The 17,686-nt window shown below is 40.1% G+C and overlaps 1 protein-coding gene across 12 annotated transcripts in view; it reads left to right on the top strand.

Annotated features, from left to right (window-relative positions):
• The window catches only part of SEC31A (SEC31 homolog A, COPII coat complex component), a 73,981-nt gene that overhangs the window by 17,863 nt on the left and 38,432 nt on the right, over positions 1 to 17,686 (top strand). For 11 of the 12 annotated variants that reach the window (XM_036763442.1, XM_036763443.1, XM_036763441.1 and 8 more), the window contains exons 8-16: positions 1,703 to 1,802; positions 4,359 to 4,520; positions 4,723 to 4,875; positions 8,716 to 8,946; positions 9,603 to 9,677; positions 13,683 to 13,721; positions 14,190 to 14,267; positions 16,878 to 16,953; positions 17,412 to 17,590. In XM_036763442.1, coding sequence (XP_036619337.1) covers positions 1,703 to 1,802; positions 4,359 to 4,520; positions 4,723 to 4,875; positions 8,716 to 8,946; positions 9,603 to 9,677; positions 13,683 to 13,721; positions 14,190 to 14,267; positions 16,878 to 16,953; positions 17,412 to 17,590 — 1,093 coding nt within the window. The remainder of the gene's footprint in view (positions 1 to 1,702; positions 1,803 to 4,358; positions 4,521 to 4,722; positions 4,876 to 8,715; positions 8,947 to 9,602; positions 9,678 to 13,682; positions 13,722 to 14,189; positions 14,268 to 16,877; positions 16,954 to 17,411; positions 17,591 to 17,686) is intronic. The other variant, XM_036763444.1, reaches the window with a different exon arrangement.

The following is a 17,686-nucleotide window of genomic DNA, read 5'->3' as shown; positions in this document are numbered from 1 at the left end:
ATCTAGTTTATTTTCTGTATTTGCCTCTTGTTTGGTTTAGAATACATGTCCTAGAAGAGGACAGTTTAGAGTGGAAGTACTTCACCCAGGGGTCAAGATGGGGAAGAAAGGAGAGGGCAGGGGGTGCCTGGAAAAGAACTAAAGGATTTGAGGTCATTATGAGAACAAAAAACAGGGTTTGGGGTTAAAGGGAAGAGGTGAAGGTGGAATGACAACACATTGTGCTCAGATATCAGAATTTCAGAATTCATGAACATGGAAGTGGTACATTTGTGTGTAATGGCAAGATCCAGAGTGTGACCATCTCTGTGTGTAGCTGAAGTTGGCTGGAGGAGGCGTCCTGTTATTGTGCTATGTAGATGGAAACACCCACTTTATTTGGTGTTTGTTAAGTTCAGAATACAAAATACATTTTAAAAATTACATCTTTTTACCCCATAGCCAGCTATCATCTGCATATTTTCTAATTTTTTATTATATATTTTTTAATATCAACATCACTTATCTTTTTAAAATTTATTGTAGAATATGGTATAAGTTGTTGGTCCAAGCCTAATTCATGCCAGACTTTTCCAGTTTTCCCAGAGGTTTTATTTAACCCATAGGTATTTCTTTCCTAAGTAATTTATGTTGGCCAATTTTATTGAATGTTGGGTTATTGAATTCCATTATTTTTGATTCTCTGTGGCCTTGTCTGTTCCATTGATCTGTCTCTTTATTTTCTAACCAGTACCAAATGGTTTTGACAATTGCTACTTTCTACTATAGTCTGAGGTCAGAAATTTCTATTCCTGCTTCATCCCTGCCTTTTTTTCATCATTTCCCTTGGTATTCGAGATCTTTTATTTTATTTTTCCAAATGACTTATTATTTTATCAAGTTCTATAAAACATCCCTTTGGTAATTTGATAGTGGCATAGCATTTCAATTGTAAGTAAACTTTGGTAGTGCTGTCATTTATAGTTTGTTGCCATGAAAACCTGAGCACGATTCTCCTCCTCCAGCTGTTTACGTTGTTTTTGTTTCTTGGGGAGCCCTGCTTTTGGCTTTTGCTTATCTAATCTGTTCTGATTTTCTATTTTTTTCAGTGCTAGCCAGCTTTTCTTTAGGAGTTTGTGGTAAAGAAAGAAGAGCTATAGGATAACATCTTAATGATTATCAAAGATGAGGCTAGAGGGAGCTGAAGCGTGGTTGAAAGCACACTGACTTTTGAGGCAGAGTTCTTGCATTCAGATCCTGCCTCCACTGTTTACTACCTGCTGGGTCTTGGTCTTGGTCAGATCACTGGTCCTGCCTAGGGCTCAGGTGTCATCTGCAAAGTGAGGGCTGTTTTCTGAGGCCCCTTCTGACTATGAGGCCTTGAGCCCAAGGAGCCAGTAGATAGGGAGAGGTTGAAGATGAATGAGATGGGCAAGGAAGAATTTTAGTGGCACGTTCCCAGAGGACACCCGAAGAATTGGGATCCTGGGAACAAGTAGAGCGGGCAGCCTTGAACAGAACTGTCTTTTGTCAGAGATTAAAGCAGTTAGATAGAGAAAGTGGAATGACAGTAAGGGGTTTTGAGATGTCTCTAGAAGGAAGAAAAAGTCATAAATTCTTCATTATTTTGCACAGGTAAGAGGAAAAGAGTTGATTTTTTTCTCTGAAATATTTGGTCTAATTATACTTAAAAGTTTCTTCCTCTCACCTTCCATCTCTGCAGAGGAATTTTGGCCATTGCCTGGAGCATGGCAGATCCGGAGTTATTGCTGAGCTGTGGAAAAGATGCCAAAATTCTCTGCTGCAACCCCAACACGGGAGAGGTATGGGGGAAATGCTGTTTTTAAACTTGCTGTCTCCAAGGTGGTGCTAGTTTGTTCTTCTCTGAAGGAGAAGTTCTTTATACTGATTATTTTGTGTGTTAGAGTGAAGGAAAGCTGCAAGTAGTGTAGAGATGGGCTTGAAGTTTTACACTCAAGAAAAATTTTATCATGAATGTTACCTGGGCACTAATGAATGTTTCACTTAGAAGTTAAAATAATATATAGGACAACTCATTGTTCTTATAAATCTTGTTAAATTGTTATTAATCTTACTAAAGATTAATTAAAGTAGCACCACATTACTAATAAAATAAGTACCCCCTTTACACTAAGGCAATGAGACCAATTTCCATGTTAGGCTTATAGAAGTATCACATTCTTTATATCTCTATCACATGCGTTAGGTACCCAATGTCACATTATTTGCCTTTTTTATTTTCTGGAGAGGCAGTCAGGGTTAAGTGACTTGACCAGGGTCACACAGCTACTAAAAGTGTCTGAGGCCAGATTTGAGGCCAGTGTTCTATCCACTGCGCCACCTAGCTGCACCCCGCCCCCCGCCTCTATTATTTTTCAAAGCCAGTTTTAAAAATTTGTTTTGAAGAGCTCATCACTTTATAAGTTATTTACAAATTGTCTTATCAGCCTAGTTTTTTAAAGTAAGTTAATTTTTTAAAAAGGTAGATATACCTTGCTTGATTTAAAAAGACATACTTAGAACAAAGATCTGTCCATCCTTGACCAGTTTGCATCAGTTAGACATGTGGAATTGCTCATTTGAGAAAAGGATATGCAACTGGTAGTAGCGTGGCCTCCTGTGCTGAACATAATGAGGAACTGTTATCTCCTTCTGGGACTTGAGGAAGGAAGGCCTTGTCCAGCACTAGTCATGGGTACTTGGGAGTGAGATGGGATTCATCAGATACAAATGATTACTTTAAGTTCCTTGAGTTTCTCAGATTTTAAACTACATGTAAATATAGTATCTTTTCATTTTTTACTTGCCTGTAGTAGAGGCCAAGATTACTTTCACAATGACTAACATAAAGCAGTGATAGCTAGCACTTGCATAACACTCTGTGATTTACCCAATGCTTTGTGTGTTTTTTCATCTTATCCTCCAAACAACTCTGTGAGGTAGGTGCCATTATTATTTCCATTCTACAGATAATGAAACTGAGGCTGAAAGAGGTTAAATGATTTGTACAGGTCACACAGATAATAAATGAGGCTGGATTTGAATTCAGGTCCTGCTCATTCCAAGTTGAGGGCTCTATCTACTCTTCCACCCAGCTGCCCTATTACTGCCATTATTAATGGGGTTTTTTGTAGTACTAATGATATTTGTGATCTCTGTTGAAGAGCCTCATGAATTTCGTTTTTACTAAGTTAATATTTTGAATACTAATAATCACTTTATAGTAAGTATATGGTGTAATATAATAAATAAATGGTGGAATAATAGTAGAAATAGCCCATTGGATTTTGACTATATGCTGTTAATATCAGAACTGATTATTTGTCTATTTGATTTTCTAATCTGGGAATTTTCTTGTGAAGCAGAAATCCATATATAATAAAAGAAAACACTTTAGATGGAGGTTGGGAGGTAAAGTAGGTTGGGAGGTAGGGTAGGTTTCTGAAATCACATTAAATTTTGCCTGTTACAATTTAGAGACTAAATCCTGTAAATCCACTTCTTTGCTTCCTTCCCCCCAAAAATCAGATATGGAAAGAGCAGCTTGTTATTTTTCAGTAGTATAACTTGCTAATTAATACGACTTGTACTATCATTAAGACCATCACTTTACTCCTGGGGAAATTAGAAAAATACAGCTAAATCAGCCAATTTAAACCTGAAAGATGTGCAGTTTCACTTAAACTTTTAAAAACTCTGTGTACTTAATCCCATGGAGAACAGCGACCAGCACTTTGGTGTGAATTGGCTATATGTGTGACATTAGAATGCTTTTGTGACCAGCTATTTCCTGCATTTCTTTCCTTGCTCTCTTCTCTAAGAGCTCAAATCTTTGTGGCAGTGGGGTTGTGGTATCATTTTATGTCTTGAATAAGGGAAGGAAGGGCAGAAGGGCATATCTTTCTCTTACCTCACAAGTAGAAGATTGTATCAGTCTTGGATCTTATTTTGACCTTTTTCTTTTCATTTTATCTTTTTCATTGCTTGAGATTATTTTTAAGCCTCTAAATAATCTAAATAAAATAAAGGCCCAGGTAGGCCTATAATCATATTCCTACTACAATACATAATTTTTTCTTTTTCATCCTCATCAACTCCTATAAGTAAATGCTGAAAACATTCAGTTTTTGAGATGTGCTTAAGTGTACTGTTAATTTTTATGTAGAGACTTCCTTAGTTGTCTTGTTCCTGGAATGCTTGTGCATTGGTTATTTTAGCACCAGATATGCTCTGTTTGACATTTCCAAGGACCTAGTTGAAGAGACTTTCTAAACAGATGTGTTGTCTGCTAGCCAGGCCTGGTTATGGAGTGATAACACTATTTCCTGATTTGGGGGCGGGTTGGGGACTTGGTCTAGGTGCTGTATGAACTTCCTACCAACACACAGTGGTGCTTCGATATCCAGTGGTGTCCCCGAAACCCAGCCATTCTCTCAGCTGCTTCCTTTGACGGACGCATTAGTGTTTACTCCATCATGGGAGGGAGCACTGATGGCCTGCGGCAGAAGCAGGTGGACAAGGTAGGAGAAGTCCGGAATTTCATTCAAGGATTTGTAGAGCTCCTGTAGAGGAGCTTGAAAGCAATTCTGATTAAAACAATTAAAACTAGGTAATTTTGATTATGAAGGACTACTTCACGTTTTTCTATGTCACATACAGCTCATGATGCCCGGCAGAAATGAATTTTTTACATGATTTTACTTTTTTCTTTTTTAAATTAAGCTCTCGTCATCATTTGGGAACCTGGATCCCTTTGGCACAGGACAGCCCCTTCCTCCACTGCAGCTTCCGCAGCAAACCCCCTCACAGGGTGTTGTGCTGCCTTTAAAGAAGCCGCCAAAGTGGATCCGAAGGCCTGTGGGAGCTTCGTTTTCAGTAAGTTGGTTTTGCTTACATGGGCTGTCTGAAGATAAGATTGGTCGTTAGGGATTTTTCTCAGCAAAGTGGGTGGGGAAGGTTCCTGTGATTTTAGTATAGTCCAGTTAAAGAGGCTTCCCAGTGACTGGGCTTGTTGATGGGACTCAAGAGGGAAGGAAACAGAAGGTTGGGAAGCGTGCTGATGGCCAGTTCACCAGTGACCCTGTAGTCCCTGGTTTTGGAATTTCTGGCCAGTGTTGTAGAAGAAACTAGGTGTAAGGAGTACCTTGACGTGCTTTGTGATTTTGAGTTAAGAGAGTATGTTCATATACCGTAAAGTTCTTTAGTCTTCTGAAGGTTGTTATGCTATTAGATCCAATCACATCTGGAATGTTTCTGAGGATTTTTAGGGTAGGTCTAGAAATAGCATTGTTACAGGGTATCTATTCTAGGTCCTCTGACCCTGGGCCCCACAATATCATGTACTAACATGGTTCCACTCCACTTCTGATGTATATTTTATTGAGTACTTTATTTTTCCCCAGTTCCACATAAAACAGTTTTTAACATTCATTTTTAAAGTTTTAAGTTCCAGATTCTCTCCCTCCCTCCCTGCTCCTTCATTGAGAAGGCGAGCAGTTTGATCTGGGTTGCACATGTCTCCATCTCCCCCAGACCAGCCCAACTTCAGGCCCTCCCTGGTCTATGGCATTGTCTCCATGCCCCAGTGTCTGTTAGCACAGTGTGTGGCACATAGTAAGTGCTGCAGAAATGGTTCTTGATGTGCTGGCAGGGGGCCTTCTGTCTAATACCACTTGGGTTCTCTTTCATGCCCATGCCTCCTGCCTGCAGTTAATTATTCACCAGCTCTATCTATCCTTCCTTTGAAGCATCTGGAGCGTCCCTTCCTTTGCTCTCCCTGTCTCCTCCCTCTCCTAGCTCACTTCAGCTCGTTGCCAGGCTCCCTATGGTCCCTTTCATTGTTCCCCCTTGCTGCAGCTTGATTATCTTGTTGAAACAAAATGCATCCACAGACACCTAACCCAGACTTCCTGGAGCGTGGCACGTACCTGTTCTAAGGCTGCAGTGCTGGAGATGGGGGAGCCTCAGAGACCCTTGAGTTCCACACCCGTGCCTGAGAAAAGGGCCCCTGAGAAAGAGCCACCAGCCTTTGCCTGAAGGTCTCTAATGCGGTGAAGCCCCTTGCTCCCCGTTAGCTCACATCCACTTCTTAGGCAAGCTTTCCTTACTTCAAGCCCAAGGATTGCTGCCGCCCTTAGTGCTTCTAGTTCTGTCCCAGGCGGGGCACACAGGCCAAGCCAGATCCTTCCACACAGTTACCCTTCTTGTTTTTACAGCCTGACCCTTACCGTTCTGTTCAGCATCATATGTCCCTCCCTCTATTTCTTGGTGGCTCCTCAGCTAGGGGTGCCACACTGCACAGAGCGCGGTGCTGGAGTCGGGAAGATCTGAGTTCAGGTCAAGCCTGAGATGCCTGCTGGGACCCTGGGCAAGTCGCCTGACCTCTGTCTGCTTGGTTTCCTTATCTATTAAAAGGGTAAAATTACAGCACCTACCTCCTCTAGTTGTTGGGATAAAATGAGGTAATATTTGTAAAGGCCAAAGCGCAGTGCCTGGCGCACAGTAGGTGCCGTATACATTGTTGTTGGTCTTCCTTCTGTCTTCCTGTCTTTGTCCGCCATGCCTGGGGCTTACTCTTTTCCCCCTTCACATCTTGGAACTTCTGTTGTTTTTGAAGACTTAGCACAAACACCAACCTTTGCGTGATGCCTTTCCAGGTTCCCTCAGATAGTTTATCCTCCCCTCTTCTGATTACCTTGTATCTACTTCATGTTTTGTATAAATCTGTCATGTCGTCCTTCAAAAAGAATGTTGGCTCCTTGAGGGCAGGCATTAGTTTGCTTTTTGTCTTTGTCTCCCCAGTGTCTGTGACAGTTTTTGGCACATAGTAGGTATTTAATAAATACATCTTGAGAGTGATAACTCTCTGACCCCAGCCTCTTCTTCCAAACTTATTTCCCATTGTTTCTTCTACCTGTTTACTCTAGTCAGACACTGCCTGTACTTAAAGATTTTGCTTATGCCTTTCCTCCTACTGAAAGGGCCTTCCTAATAATAACTTATGTTTAATTGGCACTTACATTCTACTGCCATCCTTTCCCCACTTGTCAGAATCCTGGTTTTCCTTCTAACCTTCTCTTCTAAGTCCCATTCCTTTTGTGAAGTTTTCTCTGAATGGCTCTTCTCTCAGGGATCTCTAGCCTCCAAACTCCTGTATTTCAGTGATCATAAAGAGGAACCGTTCTTCCAAATTGAGTCATGTCAGACTTATCTCATTTCCTTTTTGAACAAGGTTACTGAATTGGAATGGCCAGGGACATTTTGCTGATAGTGTTTACCTAGATTTTAACAAAGCATTTAGTAAACTATTTCAGGCTATTTTGGTGAGAAAGGTATGAACTTAGATGGAATAGTCAAGTCAGATCAAGTCATTAAGCCCTTATTAAGCACCTACTGTATGTCAGGTACTATGCTAAGGGCTGAGGATACAAAGAATGGAAAAAACAAGACGCTGCCCTTTTAAGATCAGGTGGATTCAGAGCTGGTTCAATGGCCAGCTTCAGCTTTATCTTTAATGGCCCAGTGTTAGGAGGTCGAAAGTGGGCAGGCATGCCCCCTGGGATCTGAGCATGGCTTCTAGGTTGTCTGACATTTGTATCAGTGACTTGGTTAAAGACTTAGATGCAGATTACACAGAGCTGGTGGGGGATGATCACTCATACCCAGGGACCGTCAAGATTGGAGCACTGGAAGCAGTCTAATAAGGTGAAATGCAGTAGGGAGGAATGTGAAATCTTAGACTTGGGTTCAGAAAAGTAACTCTACAACCCTGGCTGGGATGACTATGATGGCAGTTTGAAAAGACCTGGGGTTTTGGTGAACTGCAGCGAGCTTAGTCTGGGGAGGCTGAGTGGGGCTGTCCCCAAAGCCAGGGCCGGCCGGAGCCTCATGAAGAGCGGCCTTCATTTCTCTGGGCTCTCCACTGGTCAAGTGCCACACTTTAAGAAGGACATTGACAAAGTGGAGAATACCTCCAGAAAGCAGCCAGGATGGGAAGGGTCTTGAGTATGTGTCGTGAGGATTACTTCGGGAACTAGAGACAGGCCAGAGAAGAGAAGCCTCGGAGGGGTGTGATAGCTGTCGTGCATGTGTGAAGATATGTGCTGTGAGGAGGGTTAGGCTTGTTCTGGGGAGCTGCTGAGGGCAGGGCCGGGCGCAGTGGAGGAAGACCCCATGTCAGAAGAAGTGTCCTCAGATGAGGCCTCGTCCAGAGGGGGATGGCTGCCCCTGCCTGGGAGCTGCAAGCAGAGGTGCCTGGCCACCTGTCAGAGGGTCATGCTGGGATGAGATGGCTCCCATGGGCCCTTCCCCATCTAAGACTCTATTAGTCTGGGCTGCTTAGACAGCCCTTGATGAGTATTCTCTTGTCTTCACTTTTTTCTTTATGTGTGTGTGACTTTCCCAAGGAAGCCTTTTGGAAAAGACCAAGTCCACACTGTGTACACATATTGGGTTCTTGATAAATGTTTTCTGATGGTCTGCATTTGTGTAAAGAGCTTTGTAATCCTGGTAGAAATGATTACTTTACATTAACAAGCAGATTTGAATGTGTTTCCTGCTCGCCTGGCACTCAGAAGTTTAGTTTTAGTCATTCTGAATTGTCTGAGCTCCACATTTACATGGACAAAGTTCTTACAAACCTGCCAGACAAAATGATTGTAGCTTTTCTTTTTTTGCGGGTGTTTATACGAGTTCTTTTACCTGGTCCTTTTATAGTTTGGAGGCAAGTTAGTGACATTTGAGAATGCCAGGCCACCGCCGGGAGCAGAGCAGCAGCTTCAGCGCCACCAGGTGCACATCAGCCAGGTGGTCACCGAGAAGGAGTTCCTCCTGCGCTCTGATTACCTCCAGCAGGTGGTGCAGTCCCAAGGCTTTGTCAGCTACTGCCAGAAAAAGATCGATGCTTCGCAGACGGATTTTGAGAAAAGTGTGTGGTCTTTTTTGAAGGTAAAACCTACTCTCCCCCTCATTCTTGCATCATCTCCACTTAGCTGATTGCCTGTGACCTTGAGCACACTCTTTGATTTTCCCATTCTGCTTTCCTCATAGTAACTTCAACAAAAGACTCTAAGGTATTGAGAAAATTCCAAAAGTTAGAGTTTTAAGAACCTCCTGGGTAACTCTCAGAACTCTAGGGGGATGTGTCCAAGGAATGGGTGATAAGAATTCTGCTTTGCATTTTCTTATGAGATTTACTTTTGAATCACATAATCAGTATTGAATGGGGAGAAAGGAGGTGGTTCAAGATGTAATTTTACAGTTGCATTATTTTTTTTGTATTTTGTCAAGTGCTTAACTAGGGGGTTGTTCTCCATAGCAGTTGTGCCAACATTTTTTTTTTTTGCTATTATTTGAATTTGAATCTTGTTTAATCATTTTCCCTGCAGTATCTTCTTTCTTCAAGCCTGATTAATAGTTCCTTAATGGGTGTGTGTATTTGATACATAGATTTAAAAAAAATTATTGATGCCTTTTGTTTATCCATTGCAGTTGGTTTTGGACAAGTAAAAAGGTGTCATGTTCATGTGGCATTAGATTGGCTTTCATGAAAACAAAGATTTTTAAAGATTGATTTTATTTTGATGTGTTTTATTTCTTAACAGGTAAATTTTGAAGATGATTCTCGTGGAAAATACCTTGAACTTTTGGGATACAGGAAAGAAGACCTGGGAAAAAAGGTATATATAATAAAAAACTTTAAAAGATGTCTTTAGGCATGGGTAACATTTAAATTGGAGTGTTTTGTTCTGTAACATTGTGATTTATTTTTTTTTGAGAGTTTTTATTTTTAGTTTACAACACTTAGTTCTACATAATTTTGAGTTCCAGGTTTTCTTCCCCCACCTCCCCACCTCCTTCCTCAAGATGGCTTGGAATCCAACACTGTGATTTGTTAATGCTAAGCAAGGCACAAATCAGAAGTTTCTTTACTAATGGTGTTTGCCACCAACCATCATGGAGAGGCTATCTAGTGGAGACTCCAAACTAAGGAGGAGTTTCCAAAAGACTGCAGTCCTGTTTGCAGATGACATTCGTCTGATTATTCCAAGCCTTAAAACACTGCAGAGCTTCCAGAATTGGGACCTGTGATCCTTCAGAATGGGCAGTGCATTCGTTGGTGGTCCCTCAGTTCCTGTGTCTCAAATAGACACTCCTTATGGGCAGTTAGCTGGCTAGAATTAAATCCAAGGAGAAGATTGGGCAAGATTGCCTTTGGGGAATTGTGTAGTGCTTTTAATGACCCCAGACTTCTCCTTTAAATAAGAGCTTATCTTCTTCATATCATTATTCTCGATAGAAAAGAGCCTTATATCCTTCATAAGTAAAACCCTGATGTGTTTTGTACAAGAAGCTTTGTGTGCAAAATTGCATCAGACAAGGGACAGCTAGGTGGTGCAGCGGATAGAGCGCTGGCCCTAGAGTCAGGAGGACCTAAGTGCAAATCCATACTCAGACACTTAGTAGTTGTGTGACCCTGGGCAAGTCACTTAACTCTGTGTATTAACCCCACCCCCCCACCCCCTCCCCGGCAATTCATCAGTCATATATGACTGGACAAGGAGGTGGGCTAGTCAGCTGGCTGGTGGAGGATGCATGCTCATGTTACATGTTCCACTGGTGTCCTTGCAAAGATTAAAAAAATATTATTGCTGTGTTTTATATTTGCATTGCAAACATTTATAGTGAGAGGTCTCTCTGTAATAAAATAAAACAATTAAGGAAAACTGACAATACAGGGACCCCATCTGAAGATGCTTGCAACATTCCATATTTGTATCATTTCCCACTTCTCTAAAAAACATTTTTTTAAGTGAGCTGTGAGCAAAAGTCTCTTTTCTCTTCTTCCCACCCCTCATCCCACAGAAAAAAACGAGAAAAGGAAGTCACCTTTTAAAATGAGCTGTGCACAGAGATGTGCTTTTCATGCCTTAAATCCATCGCCTTTGTTTTGGATACCATGCTTCATTGGTCCTCTGGAATCATGAATGGCCATTGTATTGATTGTCCTTTTTACAATTATCCAGTGTTTTACAATTTTACGATGTTGAGATTAAAATAAAGATTTTTGAAAGGATAAAAGTCAAACAGGAGGAGACGGTATGGATAAGTTAATACCCGCATGGTGAGGAGACCTCACATGTGGGAGAACTGTACCCCTTGAAGTGTTGCAGCCGATGGGTTGTGGAAGTTTTGAACATAAAGTTGTTTGAAATTCATGGACACAAATTCCTGATCCGTGCAGGAAATAGTGTTCTGGTTCTGCATCCTCGTAAGGAGGAGTAGAGGAGCTAGCTGGATGGCTACTCCGTGTGCCACTCTCGCCCCGGTAACACCGGCATTCCTAAAGCAGTCATTCCTTTATCATTGCTGCGTTTCACCCTTTGAGGCTTTTAGAGACTTGGTTTGTATTTCGTTCCTGCTGATTCCCAGGTTTAAAGCTCTAGGACAGATTTGTTAAGCCTGTTGATGAGCAGAGCGTCCCTCCCCACGTTACCAAATCTGTCATTGAGACTGCAGAGACCATGTCTTAGTGGCTTCTCTGGTTTTTCTCATTAGCTGAGTAAAGTAATCATTCCTCTACTCTGTCCTTTCTAATAAATGAAGATGCCGTCATACTGTGTGCATTTTTCCTGCTCTTTTACATTCCGATCCCCCATTGCTCCTGACAGCTCTTCACTGTGTTCAGTAGGTAGAATAATGGGTGCTTGGTGATATTGTCAGGGAAGGTGATTTTTGAAGCTAACATTGTCTCACCAGTGATTCCCTAAACGAGTGTTTGTAGGCTGTATTGATGGCAATACTTGGTGGCAAAATTAGAGAATGGGTGACATTTTCTTCTGTTCCTGACCTAAGAATTTACAGTCGAAGACAGGGTGACAACAGCAGCATGTTTATTGTGGAAGAGCTTTGAAGAGGAAGTAATAGAGAAGAATTTTCTAGCTGTCTATGCAGAGCTCTTCCTGGTGTTTCAGAGCTTTTTTTATGTCCTTTTCTTCTGTCCTACCTGGAAGATACTTTGTACTGCAAACCCACCAGGGCTGGTATGCCTTATGAAGTACTTGGTCGCTGTGCCATAAAAACATTGATTTAATTGAGTTAAGATTTGAAATGCTATATCTGTACTTTGCCTATATGGTAAGTAAAAAGTTTATTGTCTTTTTAAAAGCAGATTTTTGTTGATATCTGTTATTTTTTTCTGTCACCTAGATTTCCCCTATATTTCTCCCTTTCTTTTCCAGAGTCATCCCTTGTAACAGAGAATTTTTTTGAAAAATGAAAAAGAGAAGGGGGGGGGAAATAAGCAAAACCAATCAACCTGCTTTAAAAAAATCTAGTATTTTATACAGTGCTCCACACCCATCGACCCCCACCTCTGTAGAAGAGCCAGGGGCATTGTCTTCTTATATTTCTTCTTTGGAGCCAAGCTGGAGGATTCTGTTTGTAAAGAATCCGTACCCCTGACATACCAACATGATCATCTTATTAAATATTCTCATCTATGGGATGCATTCCCCAAGTTCTATAGATAGCTTCAGTGAACTAGGTGGTACAGTGCATAGAACGCTGGGCCTGGAGTCAAGAATATCTGAGTTCAGGTCCAGACTCAGACATGTAGTAGCTGTGTGACCCTGGGCAAGTCACTTACCCTCTATTTGCTTCAGTTCCCCATTTGTAAGATGAGGATACACTGGAGAAGGAAATGGGAAATCATTCCAGAATCTTTGCTAAGAAAACCCCATGGACAAAAGTCCCTGGGGTCACATAGAGTTGGACACACCTGAATGACTTAACAACCACAACAACAGATAGCTTCAGAATCTGTAAGGAAGAATCTCCTTGTTTTCTCAATACGTTTAGAACCACCTGCTCAGAAACATAATTCCCAAGCCTTTCAGTTTGACTTAGGCGGTATGCCAGATTGTCACTTTAAATTATATTTGTTAGCTCTTCAGTTTTGACCAGTATGGCTAATTGGCATCAAATAGTCCATGGTAACCTATTTTTTTTTGTAAATTAGTTGTAAATTATGAATTTTAGATAGAGTAGGATGATACTTGCATATATTTTAGCTGATGGAAGATGAATAACAAAAAACTAGGTCATTGGCATACATGGGCTTTTTTTTTGCGTACATTTTTCTTCTAATTTTAGCAGTATACTTGGGATTTGAGGTTAGGCAAATAGCTTACCCTCTAAGTCCTTGTTTCCCATTTTATATATTTATTTAGCAGTCAAAGTGTATTTCATACTATATAGCCACTTTCTTTGGGTTTTTCAAAAAGATGGACACTAAATAGATATAAAGCTATTACAGATAGCCAACAATGGAGGAAAAAAAACTACGTCAAAATACATCCTAACTTCACAGTGGCTGTTTTATTTAATGCCAGCCTTTCCAGCCTGGGCACCGAAAATAAATTGCATGATTTAAAATCAAGAGCATAGAGAAAAATGCTTATTGTAATGATTAAGCAGCAGGGAGAGTTAACATGTAGGATTTCATATAAATTAAATTACTACTGTTGGAGAACCAATTCTGGCCAATTGTTTTGTAAACATACTAAAAACCTTCAGTTCTCTGTTTAAACATTCAGGATTATTTTGCCATTAAGAACGTAGTAAGAGGTGAAGTTTTTCCATATGTGCTACAAAATCGCACTTCATCTTTTATTTTGTTTCAGATTGCTTTAGCTCTGAAAAAAGGAGAAGGGCCTGAACTGGTAAGAGAACCACAGCCAACTTTTGTCTTTTACTTCTTCATCTTTAATGGAAGGGCAAGATGCATTTTTGTCTTTCCTATTCCCTCAATGACAAACCAAATCTTGCTTTGAAAAGTTTACTTCAAGGGTTTGATTCTTGATTAAGACATATTATCTTGTTCTTTGAAATGTACGAATTCTGTGTCCAAGGAGGAATCCCTACAAATTAGGGTTTAGTCTGTTTGTGAGCTGAGGGTAGACTGAGGAAGGGGATGAGAAGTATTATAGACTATTTGTTATCATCATTCTTATCGTCATCATTATTTTCATTGCCAGTGTTTTAGTGTTTAAAATTAAAATCATTATTTGTTGCTGTTTATGGGCAGGCTTATTCTGAATATTTTGGGGTCTTCTGGATTCCTTGTACACTAACATTCTTTCACTCTTACAGTCTCTCAACTCTTGTGGTGCTTATTTACTCTACCACAGGTTCTTAAAGATTCTGAGCAGCTGGCGCCAAGTGATGGTCAAGAGAGTCGTGCTGCCGAAGAGAACTTTTTTGCAGAGGTATTTATCTTTATTGACTTTTAGTTGTTGGATGTGTATTTCCTGAGTCAAGCTCATAACTGCCCAACTTTGAATACGCATTTTTCTGAGCCCTTTGCCACATGCAGTTGTAGAATTGGAGACATTTATGTGCTTAGCTTGTCATGCCCTGACTGAGGGGTTCGTGCCTTTGTTAGTCCTATGATTCTGTGACCTTGCTCTCCAGAGTATATGTACCATAAGCATCATTTGAAGCAAGATTGTGGCCTAGGGGATACACCAGAATGTCAGAATGAAAAATGGGAAATCTTATTCCACAATACCGTTGGCCTTAAATGTGATGTTCTTAAGATCATAGCTGTGGAGCTGAAAGGAATCTTAGGGGTTATCTAGCCCAGCCCTCCATTACCTTATGGCTGAACAAGTGGGGGCCAGCAGAAGGTAAGGGACTGTCCCAAGGTCACACAGCAGAGACGGAGCAGAGCAGCAGTGCACCTTGTAAAGAATCAGGAGTCTTCTCTCCTCCTTGGCAGAGGTGGAGGTCCTTGAATTGGTGCTCCCTCTTGGGCTCCAGGGAAAGGCAGGTTTACTAACTTGTCACTGATGTGTGTATCTGTCGCTGAGTAACTGTCAGTGAAGGAAGAAGAAAATTTTGCTGTAAGTTTAATGCTCTTTTAGACCCAGGCCTGAAAATCCTTTCATTTACTTTTTTTCCTGGTATTTGATACTAGAAACATATTTTGATTTCAAATATTTTGTCCTGTAAAGTTGGTCCGCAGACCAACTTACCTTCAACTTCCTCATTGTACTTTGAGTCATGGGAGAGTTTTGACAACAGAGACTCTTCTACATGAACTTTATTAGTTAGTTTTAAACATGATGGTCAGTGAATTTTGTAACTGCTAAACCTAGGGGAAAAAATGTGTGTGGTGCAGACTAACATACAGATTATTCTGAAAGCTTTTTTTTTTATTATTATTTTCAAGTACTTAAAACCAGGCTGCCAATAATTTTTAGTAAATACAGTATCATTTGGGAAAATTTCAGTAAACAGGTGGTTAATATGGTATTGTAAACAGGTGTTTTCGAAAGTACTTGAAAACACGTTGTGTATTAAAGTAGGTTAAACATTGTGACTTAACATCTTATTAGGCTGTTAATTTACCCTGGAAGTACTTTTCTTTACCACAGATTTTGCAAAAGTATTTTCCAGACCTGTTTCTCTTTGAATTAAAGATGAAGTTGTTGAGCCCTAATTATACTTTACTATTCTTTTATCTAGGAAATGAACCCAAGGAGAAAAATGCTAGGGGTGCGCACGCGCGCGCGCGTGTGTGTGTGTGTGTGTGTGTGTGTATTATCATTGTAGCTGCCAGTAAAGAAAGGAATAGGAAACTTTTCTGTAATGTTTTATGCTCTTTTTGGCCATGGATAGTCCTTTCATTTACTTTTTTTCTTTTAATTAAAGAATTAATTATTGATTAATTAAAGAAAATCAAAGAAACTTATTTTTAATAGCTGTATCTTTTTCATTATAGTTACATTAATATCTTCTTAAAGAAGTGTCATCTTTTGCTTTTCTAGTCTTTCAATCCAAGTGGAGCTTGATCAAGTAAATAAAAGTCTTCTCAGTGAAAGCTAACCTTAAATGACTGACTTCAGTATTCTCTGGTTTTTCTTCTCTTTTGTTTATCTTTAGTTGGGGGAATGGGAGATAAGACTAGACTTATTCTTTAGTCATTCAATTTTAATTTCACAATGATGAGGAGTTGAGGGGACGTGGAATGGAACTGACTCCAGAATCTCCTTCCCTGGGGACCTTAGTTCATAGGGCGATGGCTTTAAGCTGGAGAGACTGCAGAGGGCATCGTGTCCAGTGAACGCTGAGCTTTTCAGTGATTGTCCTTCGGTCACAGGGCAAAACAGGGCTGAATGCTAGGGCCATGGAGGGAAAGAGGAAATGACATTTTGTCTATGTTTTTAGTTTTATTTTTCCTTTTCCCTATTTCATTTCATAGCTCATTACTTTGTCCCCTTATAAAGATTGAATTTATTAAGGTTTCCTTTTCTTGCTAACAAGAGAATTTATGACTCTCCTTGACTCTTTTAAAAATGAATATTTGTTAAAATCTTTGTCCATTTCCCTCAGTATCGTTCCCCTATTTGACACCATTGTGGGAAAAGGTTTTAAATGCCAGACAAAGGACTTCATATTTTATCCTACAGGCAAAGGTGGGTCAGGAAGCGGCTCAGGCTGAAGCATCTTGATCAGAGAATGACAATGATAGAATAATAAAAATGGTCATGGACATTTCTGTTTCCTTGGATATTTTTCACTGTTCTCATAGACGTTAGATCATTGGATCTTTACTATATATACACTGTCAGGTCAGCAGATGAGGCATTAATGTCTTCATTTTACTGTTGAGGAAACAGGCTTAGAAGTGATGTTGGCAGTCCCATGGCCCAAATCTCCTTGGTCTTTGCACTGATGCAGAGTGGCATATTCCTGGGGAGAACCTCCTGTATCACCGGGTTATCATGTAGATTGTGTATTTTTATATTACATATAATAGCTGTATTCATAGCGATTTTTCCACTAAACTAGGTCCTTTCCCCTCTGTCTTTAAGAGCACCAAAGAGGAAAATCGAGAGACTGAAATTTCTCCGTCAGTTGGAGGAACATTTAATATTTCTGTCAGCGGAGGTAAATGCGTACTTATTTTATTTTCAGATAGAATTTAAACATTTTGCTGTGAAGTACTGTTATTTCCTAGCCTGAGAATTGTTATAGTTAGCCTAAGAGATAGAAGGAAAAATGCCCATTGTTAGTCAATGTGTTGTTATTCTGTAAATTGTTGACATGTGGCTAGAGTCCCAGATAATAGAAGATACTTTGATAAGTCCTTATAAGGTTGTTTAAATGTGGCCAGAGTAGGACAATATTTTTTTCATAAAACTTATTAAAATGTTTTCAGTAATTAAGGAAACTCCAAAAATATAGATACATGTTTCATATCCTCTGTGTTTGTGTGTGTCTTTATGAGAGAGAGAGAATGAATGGACCGTATCATAATGTATTTTCCCACATTGTCTTCAAAACACAGATTGGTGTGTTTAATGCTAAACCTAATTTAATTTAGTGGTTTTATTTCCCTGTTACAGATATTGATGGCTTAATTACTCAGGCTTTGCTGACTGGTAATTTTGAAAGTGCAGTTGACCTTTGTTTACATGATAACCGCATGGCAGATGCTATTATATTGGCCATAGCAGGTGGACAAGAGCTCTTGGCTCGAACCCAGAAAAAATACTTCGCAAAAACTCAAAGCAAAATAACCAGGGTATGTATTTTTAATTGGATAAAAGATGAAATAAAATCTCTCACTCTGTTTTTAGTATAAGTTATCCTAATCAAAAGTGTATAATGCAATTTTTCC

Source organism: Trichosurus vulpecula, chromosome 6, assembly GCF_011100635.1.
Source record: "Trichosurus vulpecula isolate mTriVul1 chromosome 6, mTriVul1.pri, whole genome shotgun sequence".
NCBI classification, from domain to species: domain Eukaryota; kingdom Metazoa; phylum Chordata; class Mammalia; order Diprotodontia; family Phalangeridae; genus Trichosurus; species Trichosurus vulpecula.
The sequence above is the reverse complement of the archived record's forward strand: the minus strand, read 5'-3'. Positions and strand labels throughout refer to the sequence as shown.